At 33.5% G+C, this 12,970-nt stretch overlaps 1 protein-coding gene across 1 annotated transcript in view; it reads left to right on the top strand.

Annotated features, from left to right (window-relative positions):
* LOC149488125 (uncharacterized) overlaps positions 1-12,970 on the top strand; it is an 87,318-nt gene that overhangs the window by 46,713 nt on the left and 27,635 nt on the right. The window contains exon 5 of the mRNA XM_089695831.1: positions 3,007-3,150. Coding sequence (XP_089551957.1) covers positions 3,007-3,150 — 144 coding nt within the window. The remainder of the gene's footprint in view (positions 1-3,006; positions 3,151-12,970) is intronic.

Here is a 12,970-nt window from a genome sequence, read left to right as displayed (position 1 = left end):
GATCTCTTCTCCAGACAAATTTAAAAATATGTTTTAACACTTTGTAGAGCGGCCTCTGTAATCAGTTCAAATTATAGGATACTATTTAATTATTTATACTGAAGATTATCTAATACTGTTTTGTTATTTCAGAACTAGATTTCGAATATAAAAACTATTAAACGGACGAATAGCTATCGTATTTATGAATTTAACTGCTTGTAAATATTTTTAGTATAAAGTGGCTTAGGTCAAGTTAAAATTGTAAATGAAAAAAATGTACTGTAATTTAGATTATAAAAATCTACAGTAGTACTTACATTATTCGTGTGTACCAACCATTACTATGGGGTTCATTTTATTTGCTCCTTGCAAAGGTCGAAATATATCGACAATATTTCCCCTGGAATCGGATCCGTATTTTTTATTAACTTCTGACTGTACTTGATTTGTATTATATCCTATCCTGCTAATATTATAAATGCGATGATGACGATGAGTTTGTGAGGATGGATGTATGTAGGTGTGTATGTTTGTTACTCCTTCATGCAAATACTACTGAACCGATTACAATGAAATTTAGCACACATATAGAGGGAAACTTAGATTAACACATAGGATAGGTTTAATCCCGGAAATCTCACGGAAATCTGAACTATGCAGGTTTTTCTTTGAAAACGTGGGCGAAGCCGCGGTTAAATTAATAACACATACCTATTATATTATTCGTGGACATCGCAGACATTGTACTGTAATATATCTGTAGAGAATTTAAACTATACGTTGGCGATGGTTGCAATGCAGTTACAACTCGAAATAATACAAACTCATAATATTACCTACTGAAGTTTTAATTAATATGAAATTGTTAACAATTTGTTGCAGAAGGACCACCAACATTAAATAATTCCATGGAATTATTACATAATATTATTATTGTTTATGGACCCTTTTCACAATAGGCAGCGTTGGGCGAGGAGAGGCAATCTCGATAGTGTAGAGCCTAAATGTCTATGATCGGCCGTCGTAGATATTTATTCATAATCGCCGTAATGGCGGCAAACATACGGAGCATTAGTTGGGCCATCGTTGCCCATTGTGAAGAGGGCCCATTATTTAGAATTGTGTTATGTGCCCTATGCTTAAATTAAAACCCTGTTTAATCCTGCTCCATTCTAATAACTCTAATAGCCTTCAATCCTAACAATATCAATCCTTGGATTTTCATTACTATAATCCGCTTTACAGAGGACTAAAAGCCATAGTATCGTCGTTTATACGAAAATTTTTATAACGTAATAAATTCAAATTTTCGCCGCAACAGTAGCGTTTCGTATAGACAGTTCGAATTTATAAATGGATGGTGATAAGCAGAAGCGTGCCAGAGCCATTTTTTATCGCTATTGGCTTCCATAGGTGTTTTCACTTCATTTCTTTATTTATTGTTGCGTTCAGCTGCAATGCATACAATTTTGTGTTTGTGTGATAACCAGTTTGTTTGTTTTGATTGATTTTACTTGGCAAGCACATGGTGAGCATACATATGTTTATAGTATAAAATAAACATAGACAAAAAACTACTAGTACTTCTTATTTTTTTCGTTTAATAGCACTACATTGCTGGAGGTTTCTCATTACCTATTCCTGAAAAATATGAATTAAAATATTAAATATGTATTTCGTTAGAATAGTTCTAAGTGACACGAAGCTTACGAAAATTACTAGGTTTCTTGAGGATTTCACGCTAGAATAACATCTCCTATCATCAATAGATTACAAAAAAAATTTAAAAATTTCTTATAAAATTCCCGATGCATTTTTTATCTTCTGTTAATTGTATATTATATAGTCTATGCGTTACTCTATTGCATAATGCCGTCCCAATAGCCCGCCATCTGCGTATATTTTACAACGGAACCGGGTTCTTGTCCGTCCGTCATAAAGCGGGGACCATCAATCGCACGCTTATATTCGATGCGAAAAATGATGATTTTATGACCATGTGTTTCGAGTAAGGGTTGTGCAAACGATTTTCAAAATATTCTCAAATGATTTATCGCGTTGATTGACTGACCATTTAGGGTAATTTATTGGATTTATAAGGTACAATATGGGATAATTTATTTGAAAATGAGAATGAAAATGAAAAATTTTATGTGTCGGAATTATGGTTACAAGTTTCATTTTCATTTTCTTATCAACAAGATTTAAAAGTCTTATCAAAAAAAATGTTGTGTGGTTTTATGAAACCACGGTAAAAGTGAAACTTTCCGAACACTGCTTTATACCTACTCGGCAGCCGACCGTCACGCGACATGCGCTACACAGACCAAAAAGTTTGAGACGAGATGTAATAAAAGTTTCACTTTAAAAATAAAGAGTACCTAACCTAAACCATAGATTGAATAAAATTTAATTTCAATCATCATTCAGTTTTGTCAAGTTCTACTCGTGATTTCATTCTTTCCATTATTTGAAAAATAGCAGATCATTTTCATTATGTTACCATACCATTTCAAATAAATTATTAACAAGCCATATAGAGCCAAATAACAAACACAAATAATGAATATTTAGACAATAGAAAACTTAACAAAAGCTAAGCACTTAAAGTAATAAAATGATTTTTGAAATGTATTTGTAAAGGATATTCACAAATTGAGTTGGAACAAAGCGCACTTAACATTTAATGGCAAAAAATATTAAACTCAATATAAGAGACATCGGATATTCGTCGCCATATTGGAAATTCTTGTTTTGTAATATCCACTAGAGTTATGGTTCCTCGTCTTACAAATAAATATCGAAACTTTTTGGTCATATTTATTTAAAAATATTACTTATTTCTAATTAACACTCATATTCAAATGTATATTAGCTCTGTGTGGTGTGTGATTTAGTAAGAAACGTCTAGAAATACTAAAAATTCGATCACGGTTTGTTTTTATAAAGCATATGAATGCTTTAACAAACTAAAATATCAAATCCTATATAGTTTTCGATCTCTAATTGAAAACATGTTTTCAGTGCGTTCCCGTCCCTGGTCTGGGTTTCCGCCGTGGCTCCTACCGCTGCGTGTGTCGACGAGGCTTCTACTTTCCCAACACCACTGCTGAGAACAGGTTTTATAATGGCAGCGTCATTGAGGAGGAGTATGAGAAACATTTACAGGTAAATACATAAGAAAGTGATTATTTCGAATTTTATAGAGAACTTGTTTGACGAGCTGTTAGTTTCATTCAATATATTTTTACAATTCTGGTTAAAAAGCATATTTTTACAATTCTGGTTAAAAAGAAAAACCTACTAAGAAAAATTAGTACTCACAAGAAAATTAAAAATAGATATATATTATATATATTTGACTAAGGCTTACGTACGTACTTATTAAGCACTTATAGACTAGCGATTTACTATGGTTATAATTTTTATTTTTTAATGTAGATACATTCATATGAAATTCAGGAAAATAATTCTTCTTAAGACACAGATTTGCTATGTTCTAGATTCATCAGACCGATGGATTTTTAATATTAAAAAAACTCAAGCTTGACGCAATTTTTATAGTTTTAAAAATATGTGTTCATTATACTATTGATTTTTCTATGCATACTCATACATTGCGAACGGCTGAATGCTTTTTCGAGAGCTTCATAAATTAGCGGTTAGTTGAGTTATAAGGCTAAAGTCAAGAGAAATGATGTCATTAGTCTAGATTTACTAAATTTATGTTAGACCTAAACAATTGAAGCAACATGCGATAAATAAACTGGACCATATGATGAGCCCTCTTCACAATGGACAGAGTTGGCCCAACAAATGATCGACGATGTTTGCTGCCATTATGGCGATTATAAATAAACATCTACAATGACGGTCTATCATAGACGTTAAGGCCCTCTACACTACCGTGATTGCCTCTACTTGCCCAACGAAGCCCATTGTGAAGAGAGCCCGTAAGACTAATAATAATCAACTTTTCAACAAAATGCCTGGCTGATGTGCGTTTGTTTGTTTTACATGGATCCTTAATTATTTTTATCTGTAATGCCGGGTCCAGACTGGTGAAACGTAACATGCAATGTAACATTCTGCCTTTCATTGCATGTTCGCTGCAAGCGTGGACGCATAGCGCGCATTCACTACGAACCTCCCGAAGTCGTGTTCCTTGCCCCTTTGTGTTCGTCGAAAAACCGACAAATCACGGATCGCTCCGCGCGCGGCTTGTAATGCTCGTAGCATGCGCGTGTAATGCACAATTCGCGCGCGCAAGACGTCCAAACTATGAGAAATTGTTACAAAGTGTGTTACCTTTCATGATAAATTGCAACAATGTGGACGGTGAATGTGGTGGTGCATTGCATGTTACATTTCATATTACCCGGCATAATATACACATTAATTCCTGAACATTACATTCGTACAATCAACACCACGCAATTATCATTAATAATTATGGCAACATACTAATAATTCATTTAAATACCGAAACTAGCTCATATCACTCGTTAATCTAATTATAATGCTCGTAACTAACACATAATAACTGAATAATCGGTGTAATTATAACGTTATCAATACCGATATCGGTAACTAAAACCCATACCGATCGAGGTTTGGGCATAAATTAACTTGAATAGATAATGCGTGGAATAGTTAACTAATTATCTGCGTATCGAATAAATCTAATTAGAATTGGCAAATAATAAAATATATGATTAAAATTTTACGGGGTTCTATATAAAGTTACCATGATTAATTAATTATCTAGGTATAGTATGGTGTTATACGGTATTATATACCTATAGGTAGGCTATGTATTTTAACTTAAGACTGAATGAATTATAATGATTTTTGGTTTAATTTATTCCCAAAGGTTAGTTTGAAATATACATTCAAATCTTGAAATAAATTTCTGGAAAGCATAATATACTCTTTATTTTCTACATATTAACGTGTATATTGAAATAAGGCCCAGGGAACCGTTGTGAACGGCGGAAAATTCTATAAATTTGGTTTGTAAGCGTAGGTATTATTAAATACTAGCTTTCCACCCGCGGCTTCGCCCGCGCAGTAAAAGAAAAACCCGCATAGTTCCCGTTCCCGTGGGATTTCCGGGATAAAACCTATCCTATGTCCCGGGGTCAAAAGTAGGCAGTAGCCTATGTCCTTTCTCGGGTATCAAAATATCTCTATACCAAATTTAATGCAAATTGGTTCAGTAGTTAAGGCGTGATTGAGTAACAGACAGACAGACAGAGTTACTTTCGAATTTATAATATTAGTATGGATATATGAGTAATAGTTTTAAACTCTAAAGTACGGTTTTGTTTAATTATATTAATCGTAATTGGCATCTACGATAAGGAAAAACAAGTTAATTTTTATGTAGACCGCACTGGGTAAAATTGAAGAGCAAACGAACAGGCGACTTTTTTATATTTTTCAAGATTTTGCCATATTATTTATTTTTGTTATATAGATACTCGCAGACACTTCTCAAAATCAAATGACTCAACCAAGTATTTTATAAAGATACTAGCTGTTGCCCGCGACTTCGTCCGCGATTAGGTCGTTTTTCGTCATTCGTCGTTTAAAAAAAATACGTGACACTTTATTTTTGAATGTTCTTAATTATTGTCTCTTATAAAATTTAACTACTTACATTAAAATTGAACACTCTGATAAGAAAATCTTAAAATCTGAAGAAAACATGAATGAATGTGATTTAAATTCTACATTACTTAGTATCAAAATATAATAATCTAAATTAAATGTAGATTAACAGTTTGAGCACACCATTATAGAATATGTACTTAAGTATTAAATTACGTTAGTTAACATAGTAACTTTACTAAAAACACGATGACTTTCTTTCGCGCTCGGTACCACAAACTAAGCATGTTTGTGGTAAGTGGCCCGCGTGACGCGTCACTTGACCCCCCGCTGGTTCCCCTCCGTTGCTATGCGAAAATACATTCGTTGCTCTATTTTAGGAAAAATTTGTAATACTGTGGCCTGGGCGTTATAACACGTCCAGGGAGTTCCTGAGTGCCGATATCACCATCTTGAGGAAAAGCTTCTAATGTCGATTTAAAACTGCATACATACGAATTAACCTGTTCTAAAATTTTGAAATGAGTTCAGTTTTAAATTTGAGAAATATTGATTTCTTGTATTCCACTATTCGTTGTAGTCGAATACAAAATATACCTATTTAAACAAACTTAGGTTGGCCTACAGGCAAAAGGAATCCTATCAAATGGTAAACTTGACCTTGTATCTTAAAAGTAAGCATGAACGGACCTTCTGATAATTATTGAGCACCAAAGGATCATTTGAAACGCGCTACTATAAGAGCGAATATTGTCTAATAACAGTTTACATTGCACAGTATGTTCCTCTAAAAGTAGTGATTTCAAAGGTTCCGGTGTATCTTCAAATGAAAGCCGACTCTTTACTACACTTTAAAGCATTACAAAAAGAACATACTACGCCTTTACAGAAGATGATCTGTAATCAATTGTGAGGTTATAAGCAAACCCACTTTTATATTATTTTGTCAGACCACACCACCGAATTCGTACATTGTTTACCTCAAGTCATTAAGACTATGACGAAATCTGTCTGCAGTAAGACGGGCCTCTCGCTATTCGTCCGTTTCCAGAGACCGAATAGTTTCAATTCTTAATCTTTCATTAAACAAACTTATTAATCGTTCTTGTCTCATATAATTGTAATATTCGCGTCCCTACTCTAGTCATTGCTTATACTCATGTTCATCTTCAAGAGATCGAATAATATTATGATGCACCCTATCATTTGTCAAACGGTCTTCATATTGAGTAAAGTTTCAGATTCTCGAGATAAAATATGACTGTCGTGATCAGTAGTGAGACGTAATTCCCTCTCAGTGAGGGTTTCGGTCTCACGGGATAGTACAATATGCCGTTTGCGATCAGCTGTGAGACGTCATACCCTCTCAGTGAAGGTTTCGGTCTCACGGGATAGTAGGGGAGACCGGGTTTGGTTGTCTCACGGGTTGGTTGTCACAGCGGTCTTAATACAAAACTGAACTATCGAATAAGTCTGTTGAACAGCGTGGCAAGAGCGATACAGTGACAACGCTGTCCCCACTTCGCGTCAGACTGCCCCGATCTGCCGTGAGGGCCTCACACGTGTTTATTGTTTTCGCACAGATTTTTTATGATATGAGGACCGAATATGCTCCTCATAACATCACTTTTTGTGAACGAAACGACAGCGCGGTTTAATTTAATGCCAACACCATTAGAAAAAAGGATTATTATTAATTGTGAAAAAATATCATGATTTACACTATTAACACTCTTTTAACATAAAATATAAGTCTGTGAGTGTGTAAAAATAAATCCAGCTAATTACACATCAAACTTATGTTTATAATTAGGTATACGACATGAAAATATATTAATTACCAAGCAATAATAATACAGATAAGCAGTGGTGGCTCAGTGGTGAGACCTCGGACTTCGAATCGATAAGTCCGGGGTTCGAGACCAGGCGAGCGCGCAGGAAATAAATTGATTTTTCAATTTATCTGCGCATGTTGTAACATCACCACTGCTCGAACGGTGAAGGAAAACATCGTGAGGAAACCGACATGTCGAAGAATTAAAAAGTTCGATGATATGTGTCATCCGCCAACACGTACTTGGCCAGCGTGGTGGATTATGGCCTGTACCCTCATAGGAGGCCCGTGTCCCAGCAGTGGGAACGTATATGGGCTGATGATGATGAATAATACAGATAAATACTGAACATAAGTAGGTATAATAGATATTAAAGTAGTATTAGTTAAAATATACTTTGACTGTTAGTCAAAGTTTATTTTTACTAACAACATGTAAATGAAGAAGAAAATATAATAATTACCAACGAACTAACCTTTTCTATAATACTTAACACGGCACATTTTTCAAATTATCTTGCTCAACCCTGCTCAAAAATTTGAGGGTTTTGTTGGAACTTTAATATGTCAAAACTATGATATATCTAAACTACGATACAACTTGCTTGCGGAAATGCTCATTACAATTGTGAATCTAAAGAATAACTAACAACATACTATTCAATTTTATTGAGCTGATGAATATCTTTTGCCTGGAAGAAATCACCGTCGCCTAATAAATATACTGTGTTTTCTTATAAAACCGTTACATAATTTATTTTATCTAAATGATTAAAAATAAATAAATGAAGCAACTACGATTCAAAGAAAACATCTTTTTCAGTGTTAAAATGCTCTTAGCAATCCTGGATGATGAACTGTATCATGTACTCTGATCCCAGTACGGTCGGTACCTCGATAGCCATAACGATAAATATTATAATCAGATAACCGCAAAGTCAAAATAAAAACATTACTTGTACAGTTGTGAGTGCAAAATTTAGGTTTCATTTGGAATAACATTTTTTTCGGTACTAAAACGTAGTCGTTTGATATGTGGTTGGCTGCCCCTCCTCTCCTTCCTGAAAAATATCCTCCAAAATTTCCCGAGATACTTCCAATGATTGAACCATTGGACGTTGGACATTAACTTCAGTCAAAAATTGACGAAGCGGATGATTACTAATTTCCACTTAATCCTCGCTGCTACTATCTTTACCATCAAATCATCAATTTTCAAGTGGTGTTGTAAAAATATCAGCAGAAATCGTCTTCCAAAGGCGATATAATTTTATGAGCATTGAATCAGTAAATAACAAAATCAAAAGTTAACTGTAAATCTATAAAAAAAGCTACTTACAAATAAAATTTTATCAAAAACTACTGTTCCCAATGCACCTCAAAATAATAAAAGAATTCATCATTTTATTATTTCATTCTAAAAGTGTAATATAATACCTACCAACAAAAAACATGAATTGCTATCATTATAAAAAATAAATACCTATAAGTAACAACTTACTTTTTGTGGGAACGCATGATGGTGAAAATTCACAAAACACGAAGATTGCATTTGATATTTTTGATTTTATGGCATTCAATTGCTTTATAAATATCACTACATAGTATAAAAAAAGTCGCTTTCTCTGTCCCCATGTCCCTTTGTATGCTTAAATCTTTAGAAACTTCGCAACGGATTTTGATGCGGTTTTTTTAATAGATAGACTGATTCAAGAGGAAGGTTTTAGTATATAATTTATTAGGTTTTAGACAAAGCGGACGAACCCGCGGGCGGTAAGCTAGTAAATTTATAAAATACGAAGATTTTTAAAATTGTAACTAATGAACGCAATCAATATTAGATTAACTGTAGATAATGATAATAAACATCTACCCTCACTTTAAAAAAATGTAGTATAATTATTATTTACACGAAATATACCTTATAGGGAAGGGAAGATATGGGCTAAAGAGTTAAATAAATAACATAATTATATTTAAATTATTAATTTCCAACTGTGTATTCAGTAGTGTTAACATCTAAATTGATTTGATTTTTACGAAATCTCATAGATGGCGCTGTTACAAAATTAACATTATACAACTTACATTCTTTAAACTATGTTTCTCTTCCCAAGTTACTTAAATGGCATAATTTTTATAGTGTCAATCTAGATATTGTCAAACAACATTTATATATGCGTCATTTGATTATTAATTTCCAATAGTTAACGTGTGTTTGATTTTACTAACACTTCATAGATGGCGCTGTTTCAAATTTGTCTTTATACTGCTAAGATTCATTTAACTGTTTCTCTGCCCAAATTACGTAAATGACATAGTTTTTATTTTGTAAAGCTAGATAATAGCATGGCTTACTCGAAACCAACATTTAAACATGAGTCTTTAGATTGTACGCTGTCGTAGTACACGGAATATGTAAGAAAAATAAAGGCTCACAGCTCCTCCCCCGAAGGTGATATCATGATAATATGTTTAAACTATCCTCACCCGACCTCTTAGGAATATTCATGCAAAATTTGAAGTAAATCCATGCAGTACTTTTCGAGATTAGCTCGGTCAAACATACAGACAAACAGACAAACAGACAAACAGACAAACAGACAAACAGACAAAAATTCTAAAAACTATATTTTTGGCTTCTATATCGATTATAGATCATGGATTATGTATTCTTTTAAAAAAATATTCAATGTACAGTTTTGACTTTCCTACGATTTTATTATATGTATAGATCATAGTTCAAAGAACTCCTATTATATGCATTGGATAGCGCTAAAACAAATATAGACTGACTGAAGTCTAGACTGAGACACCATGTCGTTGGAATGAAGTCACGTCTTGGTATAAATGAGCCAAATGTTAAATATTGGAGATTTCTTTCAGTAAAACTTGTTAGCAGACGAAGGAAATATATTCATATATTTTACTTCGCTGTGAATTGTTAGTGATATGGTAAGAATTTCTTTCACTTCTAGACGATGCACATAATAAATATTTTTACACGCTTTATATTAGCTTCACCTGTATGTTTGTATGTTTGTAACCGACTTCTTTGGGCGCGATTTTGACCCACTTTAAACGGCCAGATTTCGTTCAAACTTTGTAGATTTATTGAGGACCGATGACAATACACTAATTTGATAAAAATTTTCTATTTTTTAGTTCGGTTTTCTATAAAAGGCGTGTTTTTTAGTTTTTTTAAACTATTATTATATTATTAGATAACCGTTTTATGTTTGACCAGAGTGATGTAAATAGTAAATGGCATTTTATATCACGATAAAGGGCATGGGTGTGTACTTGGTGTGTACTGTGTAGTGTAATAAACTCGTATGCATGTTTACCAATGGTTTATTGTATTATTTCGTTACTCTAATTTGGGACGGGTTTTCATTATATTGAACGTAAATAAGTCTAAAACTTTTCACTTCAGTCAAATGTCGAATCAAAATAGAAAGATGCATAATATTGGATATTTATTTTATTACATTATAATTTTAATGTAATGACGTCATGTTTAAATAAGCATGCCAATAAAAGCAAAAAAAATATGAGTACTTACAGCTTGCCAATTCACTGAAGAGGATGAGGAAAATTTTTAGTAAAATATTCTACTGTACTCAGTGGTCACATTCATAAAACTTTTATGAAGTTGGTGAACATTATTTCATTGAAAACTTTATACCGATAGAACATTTTGATAAAAGCTTACAGATAGCATTCAATCAATATACAAGAAACAAGAATGAGACAATACAAAATATAATCCAAAATTTGTATTACGGTATTTCGCTTGGCATTCTAACGACAATATCCGTAGCAAATCGGACGTAGCACGTGCTACGAGTTACGAAACCGTAGTAGGTAGCTACGTCGATAACTCAGTTGAATTGAAAGTGTTTGGCGTAGCGCCAAGCGGTTACAAGCTTGGGTATATAATGGCCTTATTTTTAAATGATACTTATATTAACTGGCCACTTATTTGTTAGCTAAATTTTTAATTTTCAGTTTATTTTCACGTAGCAGCGAATTTTCGTGGAAATTCTATTAAAATTTGGTTTTACTAGGTCGACGTTAAGCGTAAAATAAATGTACTTTTCACGTTTAAACATGAAGCACATTTTATATTCCCAAAGTCAAAGGTTAAATTCTCTTGTGATTGGTATGTTAGCTTTGGTAGGGTTGAGAAACAAACTTCCGAAAATATATGTGAAAGAAAATCTAATCTCGTATCTTTTAAAACCTAGTTAGCGCGTTGTTTGCCATTTTTACTGAGAAAATATTACATGTAGTTCTACAGATAGAAATAGGTATGATAATTGAAAAAAAAAACATAAATGACCCTTTCCATTATTTTATATAATAAAAATTGCTTTTATCAGTAACTGTGGATTTAACCGACATTGTGATTTTTTTTTAATCTTAGTAAAAATATTGATATTTTTTTAAATCACGTTTACATTTATTTTGGGTTTTTGGCAGCTCTACCAATGATGGAGCTGTCAATATGTTTACAAATCGGTTAAGTATTTTTCAGGTAAATACATGTAACAAACATTTCCTCTGTATAGGTGAACTTTGAACATTACTCTGTTCTAGTGTTAATTGAACTTACAGATCTATAAGAGATCAGCTGTCGTATATCTGCCGTGATCTACGGCTACCCCAGAGATTTTAACCCTACATTCATAACCATTCGTCCCACAGACCGGGCGAAACGTAAATTTGTTTTTAGTGCCTCGAGTGAAAGAGATAGATTGATGACCTCTCAAGTACCTTCCTAGATAGAATGACCGTTAGTAACGCGGGTGCGCTTGCCTCGCAGTGACATCTTGTGCACAAGTTATAGACCCTTGAACGTCTGAGAAACGAATGTTTATGAATAGTGTTACATTTGACGAGACTGCAAGTTATTTTGAAAACATTGGTTTTATGAGTTCTGCGATTTTATAGAGTAAAGTAAGTATATTATATTATTCTGTATGAGTTATTATTTATATTTACATTTTATTTTATCGTCCATAGTGTGTCATTGTGTGTATTTTACATAAAATCTTTTTATTTTATTTTAGGATGAATGATCAGCAAATTGAGGACTATTTGAATCGTTTATCTGATTCTGGTGATGATCATTCTACCAGTCAGAAAAACTATGAAGAGAGTGATGTCGAAGATCATGTGTGTAGTGTATCTATGAAATAGATATATACATTGTCTCACGTACACCAGTGGTGGGGATAGCTTATAGCTGTCCTTAGTCAGTCGACGGCCGATGCCGGACTGGAATGGACGTGTTCCCGCACTATTGAGTGTAGTGGTGAGCCAGTGCAATTCTACATATATACGTACTGTAAGCACAGTACAATGTGGAATTGGATAAAATGGTCCCGACAGATTCCGACAGTGAAAACGACGTCCAACCAATCACATCACGACAGCAGGTACGCCGAAGCGGCGTCATTTTGTCTTCTGATTCTGAAACTGAAGAAATACCAGGTACTTCTGGCGTTTCTTCACATTCGCGACGTATAATTATTC

This window comes from Colias philodice, chromosome 6 (genome assembly GCF_061535455.1).
Source record: "Colias philodice isolate Cphi_HAF_F1 chromosome 6, ilColPhil1 Martin Lab GWU primary, whole genome shotgun sequence".
NCBI lineage: Eukaryota > Metazoa > Arthropoda > Insecta > Lepidoptera > Pieridae > Colias > Colias philodice.
This window is presented reverse-complemented; position numbering and strand designations above follow the sequence as displayed.